Genomic DNA, 11,170 nt, shown 5'->3' with positions numbered 1-11,170 from the left:
GATATAGTTCTTTAAATGACCACAATCCACAATTCCATCACTTGGGGAAGCATAAGAAGACCTGCATAACAAGAGATCAAGAAATAAACCTAATACACAATGTAATAATAAGTGGTTTGGTTACTAGGTTGGTTGATACATTGTTTCCAACTGAGAAAAAAACAAAACAAAAACAAAGCTACAGAAGTTGACCATAGGTCATTTCGCTATTGTCACTGGTCCGGCCCACTTGAGATCAGACGAGTTGACTGTGGACCCTGAACCAAAATGAGTTTAACACTCCTGGTCTAGACATACCTGATCCAGGTATAGTAGTTCAGGCAAGGCGTTGGGATACCAGCCCTCGAAGAATGGACTAACCTACTGGTGACATTAAAGTTAAACAGAATCTCTCACAACATAGTAGACTTTGAAAGAACAACAAATGTTTTAGTTTTTATAAACAGGGAAAGAAAACATTAAAAAACTGCAAGAATATACCGTACATACATTAGAGCAGTGTTTCCCAACCCTGGTCCTCAAGGCACACTGTCCGGCATTTTTTCGATCCAACCCTGCTCAAACACACCTGCCTCTGATGACCGTCATTGTCAGGCTTCTGCTGAGCCTGATGATGAGCTGAATCAGGTGTGCATAAGCAGGGCAACATGGAAAACATGCAGGACAGTGTGCCTTGAGGACCAGGGTTGGGAAACACTGCATTAGAGTGTGTCAAAACAATAGGATCTTATTTGCATTTGAACATCTGTGGAATTTTTGGTGTCTTGTCACCAAATTCAACATAAAAGTCTTCAAAGACCCACTCTGATAATCTTTTAATCTATTTTAAAATGGTGCCCAGAGGTCTTTTAATTATGCTTATGCGGTTTTTAGCCAAAATCAAAAACCTGTGTCATTTTCTGGGACATAGTTTCTGCAACACGGCAGTAGTTCTTAAAACATTTGCCTCTAGAGTTGAAGGTGGAGATTGTTGGTACTCCCTCGCCCGCCCGCCCTTCTCCAATGCTGAGATCTCTTTGTTTATAGCTTTCCTGCTAGCTTACAGCCCCTCACACCACCACCAATAGATTTCAAAATGGTGAGCAGTTTTAGAACTATCTAGCCGTACAGTTTGAAGCCAGTTCAGATGAGGAAAACAAAGACGTCCATGATCTAGTCGACTACAAGTGGATGCAACGGAATGGATCTCGTGGTCCACTAAGTCTATTTTCTTATAATTGTATGAAAAAATAATCTTAAATGTAATTTTAAGCTCAATTTTTCTTTTTGTCCTCCATCAAGAGGAAAAAAAATCCCACAAGAACATGGTAAAAAGAAAAACACAATTTTCATCAGAGTGGGTCTTGAAGTTGTATCTCAGTCTTCAACCCAAACATTTCCAGAACCAGATAGAAGAGTCTGATGTGTATCAGATTACTTCCAACAGCTGAAATGAGGGAGTGTCGACAATGGGGCCACCAAACAGCTGAAGGGACAATGCAGCCAAGACTGACAAAGACTCCTGATCAATCAGAAACACAGACCCACCTCATGTACAACTCCGTGTTTAAACAAGACAAAAAAAATGGAACATAGTGAACTAGCAATTACAGAAATTGCATTGCAAAACAGCTTATCTGATTTGATAGTAGAGTCAAATCAGATAAACACATTTAGTGTTTTTTTAGATTTAGGGTGGTGCACACAAGAGAGTTACAGAGCAACCCAATAAGTTACTTATTTTTAGCTCAACATGTGTTCAGGCTGCTTTTTTAACTAGTATAATGGATTTTAATATTGTAATGTAATATGTATTAGAACAACAAAATTATTTTTTAAATAAAGACATCAGTGAAAATAAGCCAACAATTTAAGAGATGACTCACAGATTTAATATCACTTAAGCAAAATTTCTATTCCTTCATAATTTTGACTTAATAATCAAACAAGCTTATAGGATGAGTTCTGTTTAAGTTGTGTTAAGGTATTTTATGGTTGTCGAAATACTGTGAAGTAAAAAAATTCTATAAATTGTATGTTTATGTTGGAAAGGACAAGATTTTAGTGCAAAGATGAAATATCAAGAACAAAATGTGCTCCTCTAAGATATTTATTACAAACCTTAAAGCAAGCTAATGGCTCTGCTGTGGACAAGCCTGCAGAACTATCTTTAGCCCCTGCTGGCAAGTGAATGGAAGTGCCTGACTTATCCTCACTGCTGTCATCAAGGCAGCCCGTATTTTTAGAAGACAGCAGCAGCTGCATAAGCATTTAACAGTATTCCATGAACAATGACACTTGGGGTGTCTAAGGTCTGAACGACAGAGAGTTTGGGGGAACCACTCCGCTCTGGTTCAGCTGGAGTAGACTTTTGCATGTTTATTTATTATTTTGTTTGTTCCACTGAGCGACGTCAATGAGGCTGAATTGGAATAGAACTCCGGACATTTGAGCTTAGCATGCGTCCAAATCCAAAGTCAACTTGGGACACTACTTGGCCTTCGGGAAACGGGTGGCATTGCTCTTTAACTCGGACTTCGATCGCAACTGCGGAATGTATGTTGATGGTGGTTCCTGGCGACTGAAGCGAGGTAGGGAGAGGTGCTCCGCTCCATGAGGGGCAGAGGTCTTTCCGATTAAACAACGCAAGTTAACACAGGGGTTAATCTTATATCTTTAAAGCCCCACAGGGAATACTGAAGACATTTTGAGCACATTGTCTCAGCTATGCCAATGAAACTGTTCAGACAGTAAATTCATTTTTGTGCAACTAATAAAATGTAAAATTTTCATGATATTGATCTGTTAATATAAGCTTGATTTGAATTAAAGTCATAGCATGTTCATAATGTAAGATTTTGATGAGTGGGAATGTGCTCACCTGGTCATCCTCTGAACAAAAAGCCCACATCATCACTCTTCCACCTCAAATTCACCATATTTTCAGAAGTGAAGTGCCAGCAACCCAGAAAAAATAAAAAACTATACCAATCCATGATTTATCTATTGTATTATCAAATAAATAATTTTAAAATAATATTACTGATTATCACTAAAACAGAAAACCCATGAGTGCAAAAATTGCTCAAATCTTCAAGCATATCTTCAAATATCTTGAATGTTTTCTTCCTAAATTTACTAATCTCTTGCATGTTATCAATTTTGGAGTCATTTTCTAGCCAGAACTTGAATATTTTGCATTTTACTAGAAAAACTGTAAACTATTAAAGTTTTGCTTGTGGGTCCTCAGTTTTTCTAGCTTGACCTCAAGTGAACTCGCCGTGATGTTCATTCTGGGTTCAGAATTGCAATGAAAAAAAATCCAAATGTGCAATAGCAACAAAAAGGCTTTAAGACCCCCTTTACAGCATTATGGGTAGCATAACTGGCTTATTTAAAGACCCACGTCAATGAAAATTGTGTTTTTTATGCTTTTAATGTTATCTTGTTGCATTTTATCACTATGGAGGACATATGTAAAGAAAATTATGATTAAAAATGCATTTCTGAGTATTTTTCTATCCAGGAACAAACAAAAAATTCAGTTCGAGAAAGCTTGTAATTGTTGTGTACATACAAACTTCTTCATTCGGATTTTGGCTAAAAAGACATCATAGACAAGAGTCCACTGGGAAGGCTTTTACAATAATTCAAAAGATGATCAAACTGGGACTTTCACATTACAGAAAATGTGTTTTAATTTTAGCATCACTTGACACAATTAAATACTCTCACCAGTAAACCACTAAAGTTTATTTTACTTACATGTACGACATTTTCCACACTATAAAACACAATTATAGCCTAAATGTTTTTCCCCAAAAGCAACAGTGCGCCTTATATTCTGGAGTGTCTATATGGATTAATTCTGGTTTTTGTTAATTATGTTCAAGCAACTTTAAAAGGTACATGGCACTCTGTCAAAATGTTTGGGTGTTATTGCAAATATGCTAACGCAGCTAATGTGTAGCGGTGTTGGACTGTGTTTTTCTCAGTGTTAGCAACTAGCGAGGTAGAATGTTAGCTTAATCACAGTGACATTTATTTTAGCATTATTAGTCTGCTTTTTTATGTGTTGCAAACAAGGCTTAGAGTTACAAGTATCGTGAATATGCTAACACGGCTAATGTGTAGCATGTTACAAACAAGTTCTAGAATTGCAGTGAACACAGCTAATAAAGTCTGACCGACTAACGGATTCATCTCTAACTATTTTGTTTCGCGTAATTTGCCTTATAGTTCAATTCACCTTAAATGCGTTTGGTAATAGACCATTCATTGATGGTACGTTTAATAGGTGTAGTAGTTTTTTTGTCTTTTGTTGTTGTTGTTTTTTAGTGAATTTTATTAAATGTATTGAATAACATTTGACTGTTATTTGCCCATTTAAAAACCATGAGGCATTTTTGATTCTGTTACGAGTTTAAAATATTGCTATATTTTATGTTCTTCGTTTTCTGAGGTTTATTTACATAATTTGATGACCCCCAAACTGACTAAAAATTATACATTTGGTCAATATGATAGATAATTTATAGAAAAATAAAATAAAAAATGAATTATATTAACTTTTGTGGGAATACCAACAATTGTAGAGTTGGGAGGTTCTTGGTCAAGTCACAGGGCCACCGAGAAAAAAAAAAGAAAAAAAAAAAAAACACAAGCAAACATGTGGTCTCCTGCACCTAAATGTAGAACGGCCAGTTACCTCATAAACATGCCTTCAAGTGTGAGATGAAGCCAGAGAATACCCACCCTCTCTTTAGGAGGGCTTGCTACCTTCCCCATAGGAAGAGCCCTGCAGAGAAGGAGAAACTGGGAGCCTATTTATTTCGCCAAAACACATTTAATCACTGCAACATTTACTAGCCTTGTGTAGTGATATACAAACTAAAAATCTTTTAAGTCCTGTTCAGGGAAAACAACTGAACACTGTAGTCCCAACAAAAGTTGAACAAGAAACTTGGCTTGAAACAAAAAAGGTCACCTTCAAAGACTTCTTAGTCATTATTGGCTGATATTTGTGTGAAAATTTTGGTTTCTCAGCCATCTTTGTGATACATGACACACATTCCTTTCACAGATCTTTTTTTAGGGTTTACTATATTAAGCCCTTTCCCACTGAAATACAGCACCAGCTGTACTGGCTATGTTGTGGCTGCTGTTGCAACAGGACAGGGCTGTTTCTTCCAACTCACCGTGCCGTGCTTTCCTCTCATACAGATAGAGCTACAGTAATTCAATTAGACCTAATAATCATGCCATCTGCTTGTGCTGAAACACATGCACTTAAAGGGGGCAAAGGGTGAGCATTGGCATGATAGAAGTCATATTTTACATTCCAGATGGCGTGTTTATTTCCGTTAGAAAACTGTTAAGCTGAATTGGAACTGGAATATGGAAATGGTCTCAAAGCCAACACTAGTTCTAATTACCGTGATGTTGTTTTCCTCATGTTTTTTTAAATATACTTCTTGTTTTATGCCAATGGAAATTAATTTGCTCTTTTTATCCCCAGAGACTTGTAGTTGGAAAGTGGATTTACTTGCACCACTGAAGAAACGTTTACCAACCTCCAAGACTACTTTTGACAAAGAGGATCTGTCCAAGAAGCAGAGATGGATGTGTTTGGCGGCGCCCCACGCTTCTTAGCTTATCCAAGACCTGTTGTTGTGCAAAGCGGAACTGATGCAGTCCTGAAGTGTCAAATTGGTGGTGATCCAAGGCCTGCTGTCATCTGGGAGCGAAACAATGAAAAGATCGACCCACAAGGACGATATAGGGTCTTTGAGGATGGCAATGTTTACAACCTTATCATTTCGGCCGTTACTATCGAAGATAGTGGCCAGTACATTTGCAAAGCAAAGAACAGTATTGGAGAAACATATGCTGCAGCCACGTTAAAGGTGGAAGGTGAGGCACAGGAGATGGAGCTACGAGAAGAGAACAAGCCACGTTTCCTCATCAAGCCCCTATCCACTCGTGTCGGCCGAGGGGAAGATGCAGTATTCTCTTGTAAGCTTTGGGGAAACCCCAAACCAGAGATTGTCTGGGAAAAGGATGGAAGAAAACTTAATGATATATTTGAGACCACACATTTTAATGTGGGTTGTCAGGATGGAGGATGGTTCCAGCTCAAAATCTTCAAGACCCGTGCTCCAGACGGTGGCGTGTATACATGCAAGGCGAGGAATGAATTCGGGGAAGCATTAGCAGGAGCTGTGCTGCTCGTTGATGCAGGTCCAGGACACGAAGAGGAAGGGAACCGTAACGGCTACACAAATGGCCACTGGAAAGTCCACCAAGGGAAACAAAGGAGTGGTAAACAAGTCCTGAATAGACTAAAAGACGAAACGATAACCAAGTCAACGAAGGTGAAGATGTTTGCTGTGACTGAAGGCAAACATGCCAAATTCCGCTGCTTTGTGACTGGCAAACCCAAACCAGAAATAATTTGGAGAAAAGATGGCAGGCTCATACTGTCTGGAAGGCGTTACTTGTTATATGAGGACAGAGAGGGATACTTTACCCTTAAAGTACTTTACTGTAAGCAAAAGGATAACGGAGTCTATGTGTGTGCTGCATCAAACACTGCTGGGCAAACCCTTAGTGCTGTACACCTCTCTGTCAAGGGTAAGTGAAAACTATCATTTGTAGTGTTCTGAGACTGTTATGAACATGAAATGTGAAGAGAGCTGACCTCTTGTGATGAGTAAATGCAACGCAGCTCAAGCCTGCAATCCCTTTTTATGTGAGTAAATGACTGAGTGGGGAGTGGTGTGTTGTTGGATCTGGTTTCTGTTCATGTGATGCATGGATGATGTCAGTAGGTCTAAGAGAGGAACTGAGATCAGTTATTGTGGAAGATCCAAAGACACGTGGGGAAATTAAATGTGTGGACGCCAGCTTTTCCTTGCAATTTAAAAAATCAACAGTTGCTCAAATCACTACAGGATTACTCTCCCAAGAGTTTTGCTTTAGGTATATGTTTTTAGTTTGACTTAGTTTAAAGTATTTGCATCCTCAGCCAGCCTGTAATTGATACCAGTTATTAGTTTAACTTGGGCACCCAGGGAGGTTAATCAAATGTTTTGAAGATGCAGTGCAATGTCTGCAAAGTTCCCTCTTGCAATATGATTGAAGGAGCGTCCATGTGATACAAGACTTTTAGTAGGGGTTCAGGTTTCTCACATGGCTCAGAGGAGTCCAAACCCGCAGGACGATGAAACTGTTATGACCTCCATACTTTGGTCAGAGATAGACGGTGTGTTAATACACAAACAATTTGGATGCAGAAATTGAATTTGTGTAAGCTCTATGGGTGACTGGCCTTTCATAGAACATTTGCAAGTTAAGGAAGTGATGAGCTTTGCACACAGACCATCAAGTACAGTACACGATTTGTTGTTTACAGCTGTCTGGTACTGTCTGGCGGTGTCACTTACAAACAGTATATTTTCTATCCAACACCCCAATGTGTTAATAACCATCCAATTCCTCAAATGAAAAAGTTTCCTATGTCATGATTTTGCTCATCTTGTTTACATAACTGACACTTCATAAAAAAAGCCTGTTTCAATTTATTGTCATACAGTACAAGAAAATATTTGTACAGTAAGTTTCATAAAGGTCACCTTGCTTTAACAATCAAGCTATGTACACACCAGGCATATGCGTGTTCAAGAACATGGGTTCTTGAGTACGCTTTGAGCATATGGTGTTCATACAGATCTGTCGCTACCCTTGGAAGAGGCTTGGTCCGAAATGTCCAAGCCGTGCTATTCTCGCAAATCTTGCTCCAGACTTTTTTCTTTCACAACTCTATTCCAATATATAAAAGACTTAGCGTCATATAATTTCAGCCAGGTACAACAAATCACATGTGATACATTTGTCCTTCGTAATCAATTGTCAACCCAAAAATTGACGCATGGGTGTGTTTTTGCAGATTTTTCATTGGAAGTGATCACTTGAACACACATTTCTTAGCCTGGTGTGAACATAGTGTAATACACTGTCTCTGAAATATCTCTATAGATGGTTTAAAAAAATGTTGCTTTTTTTCTATGTAATTTCTTCAAATCACATTGACATATGTGGAATTAGCTTAATCAAAGTGTGTTCTGCCTCTGATCCCAGAGCCGCCGGTGCGGTTCAAGCAGCCTCTCATTGACCTAGAAGTATGGGAACGAGATTTAGCTGTTCTTGAGTGTGAAGTTCCAGAAGATTCTGTTCCAATCACATGGTATTTGGAGGACAGACGACTGCAGCCAGGGGCCAAATATGGAATGGAAGAATGGGGAACAAAACGGCGGCTAACGATCCGTGACATAGGAATTGATGATGATGGGATCTATCTATGTGAGATGCCTGATGGTGGTCGAAGCATTGCAGAAGTAGCTGTAAAAGGTAAGTCTGTGTTTGGTAAAACACTTTAAAGATTAATATTGTTGCAAAAATAGTTTTTAATGATGATGAAATACAAAAAGATTTTTGTAAACACGTTGTACAAGGTCACCTTAATAAAACAATTAAGATAACAGTTAAAAAACAAACAAAAAAAACCCCATCAAAATCTGATTGGAAATGTCAGTAAAAGTGAGTAGGAGGCAAAAATCAAAAATAGAGTGAGCTGAAGATTGTTGCGCATATATGTGTTTTAGGTCTTTATTCAAACTCTGGTTCTGGAGTTTATATTATAAAGTTATGAGACTGAGAGTTCTTGAGGTGAGTAGCCGATTGGCTAAATGGTCCTGACCCTATGATGAAAACACATGCAATGAATATATCCCTGAGACAGAAGGGAGACAAAATGTGAAGAGTTTTAAAAGTGAAGAGAAGAATTGTAAAGTCTTAATGGACTGTGAGCAAGGGAAGCTGCTTAAGAACAGAATTTATATGTATCCAAGCAGTAGAGTTTTACACTAGATTGAATATATGGAGGGACTTCTGTTAAAGTCCAAAATGGATTAGTCAACTTTTTTTTTTTTTTTTTTTTTATGATATGCCGGTAGATGGACTCAAAAATGTTTGTGTCCTCACATGGTTGCACATTGGGGAGTCACCATCCTAGTAGTGATAGCATGTGCTAGTATTCGATAGGTTGTACAAAATGTGCTGGACAAATATTACAAAGGTGCTGGACTTTCTGAACGTTTTGTAGAGTTTTAAGATACAGATTGTCCCCCTGATATTGGTTGGTATCATGCCACGTTAAAAGAAGGTCAAGGAGAGTGGAACACTAATCTGCTAAGAGTTGCTTTCAAAGCGACTGAATAGGTGTCACTGAAACTTCAGGACAGCGGTGGGACTGGGGCTTAATGCAAGACATACTTAATATAACAAATTTAATGTTGTAACTTTTATGGTATCTACACAACATCAATAAGAAAAGTAACCATGTTAAACTATACAACAACTAAGATCTGGGAGTTTATTTTATGTTATAAACGTATAGAATTATAAAACATTGCTTTTCAAAGAATGTGGAATCTATCCTACTAAAGAAAGAAAGATGCCTGGCAGGCATAAATTGTTCAAAACTATTGACAGAGCATTGGTCAGACTACAAAATGCTATGAGAAACTAAAAAAAAATGTTGGCGTCTACAAAGTTCTCAGTAGTATGTTAAAGGATCATTCAGGCAAATAACTAAATTGTTGCTTTATGGATTACAGGTACAATTATGCGGAAACTTCCAAGAAAAGTTGATGTCTTGGAAGGCGAGAATGCTGCTTTTTGTGTTGAGGTAGAAAAAGAAGAAATGGACATACACTGGTATAAAGATGGCATAGAGCTTCGTGAAACCCACCAAACAATTCTCAAGTCTTTTGGTCGAACTCACATCCTGGTCTTTGTTAATACAATGCCACAAGACTCTGGTCTTGTAACGTTCCTTGTTGGCAGATCCAAGACTTCATCTCAGTTAAGAGTGAAAGGTAAGTTCCAAAAATTGTGGCAGTATTTGGTAGAATAATGCATTTAGGAGATTGTTAGAAGGTTTTATAGCTTTCAAAAAATAGAGTTTTCAAGCTGTGATCTTGTTCCAGCCGCCAGGCACAGTCCACCAAGTTGTCCAGTGGGAGTTCAAATGAACACAGAGCGTGCAAACGCAGCTCTTCTCTCATGGGTTCCTGCCCCAGATTCCCGAAAGAACCCTCCCTCTGGATATGTGCTTGAACGACAAGAAGTTGGCACGGGCTCACAGGAGTGGGTACAGTGTCTGACCACCGACTCTGCCACCTCTGTGGAGATCCTCGGTGACAGTGTCCCATGTGAAGCTGATTATCGCTTTCGAATTTGCAGTGTGAACAAATATGGGAAGAGCAATAATGTTGAGTTTCCAAAAACTGTTCACTTAGGTAACCAAGCTTAGTAATATACACACACTGTTGTTATTTTTCATGTTTTCTCACTTGACATTAAGACTTGGTAAATCAAATCTTTCCTTCCTAGTTCCTGTGGCAAGAATACAAGCTCCTTTACAAGATGCCTTGGTACCAGAAGGCCAAGACGCCGTCTTCTCAATCGAACTTTCTGCATCGGTTATTGGAACATGGTTTTTAAATGGGACACAACTCCAGGAGGAGGAGCGTTATTCCATGCGTCGGTCAAGAACACACCAGTCTCTTCGCATACGAGGAGTGCGGGACACAGACAATGGGGCTGAGATAACATTTATTGCCTATGGTATTCGTGATTCAGCAGCACTTTACATTCAAGGTACATACTGTTTGTTCTTGAGTATGTATAGAGCTTTCTTGAAAAGTATTGCTTTGATTGTGGATTTCCACAACCTAAAAAAAAGACAATGCACTACACTATTACCCGTTTTAATAGAAGAAAACTATACATAATAAGTGTTTTCTTCTTAAATTTACAGCTCCATTAGTGAAGTTTTCGCCACTGTCTGAAATGGATCGGAACAAATTTGTGGAAGTTGGGAACCCCATAGTTCTGTATTGTGAGCTTTCTGACCCTACAGCTCCAGTCCACTGGTACAAAAATGGGGTGGAATTACAGACAATGGAGGGCCTTCACATCCAGTCAGAAGGCACCATGAGACGAATAGTCATCCAATCAGCAGAGTTCTCACATTCAGGAGTGTACTGCTGTGATGCCATTGACGATGTCATCAGGTTCAATGTGGAAGTAGAAGGTAAGAGTCCTAAAACATCTGTATGATTTAGTA

The 11,170-nt window shown here is 38.7% G+C and overlaps 1 protein-coding gene across 1 annotated transcript in view; it reads left to right on the top strand.

The window, feature by feature from the left end:
- The first annotated feature begins 2,271 nt into the window (after window positions 1-2,271).
- The window catches only part of obsl1b (obscurin like cytoskeletal adaptor 1b), a 41,141-nt gene continuing 32,242 nt past the window's right edge, over window positions 2,272-11,170 (top strand). The window contains exons 1-7 of the mRNA XM_024287160.2: window positions 2,272-2,570; window positions 5,498-6,612; window positions 8,119-8,388; window positions 9,657-9,917; window positions 10,029-10,340; window positions 10,435-10,701; window positions 10,862-11,137. Of these exons, the coding sequence (XP_024142928.1) occupies window positions 5,598-6,612; window positions 8,119-8,388; window positions 9,657-9,917; window positions 10,029-10,340; window positions 10,435-10,701; window positions 10,862-11,137 (2,401 nt within the window). The 5' untranslated portion in view covers window positions 2,272-2,570; window positions 5,498-5,597. The remainder of the gene's footprint in view (window positions 2,571-5,497; window positions 6,613-8,118; window positions 8,389-9,656; window positions 9,918-10,028; window positions 10,341-10,434; window positions 10,702-10,861; window positions 11,138-11,170) is intronic.

Source organism: Oryzias melastigma, linkage group LG21 (assembly GCF_002922805.2).
Source record: "Oryzias melastigma strain HK-1 linkage group LG21, ASM292280v2, whole genome shotgun sequence".
In the NCBI taxonomy this organism is placed as follows: domain Eukaryota; kingdom Metazoa; phylum Chordata; class Actinopteri; order Beloniformes; family Adrianichthyidae; genus Oryzias; species Oryzias melastigma.
The sequence above is the reverse complement of the archived record's forward strand: the minus strand, read 5'-3'. Positions and strand labels throughout refer to the sequence as shown.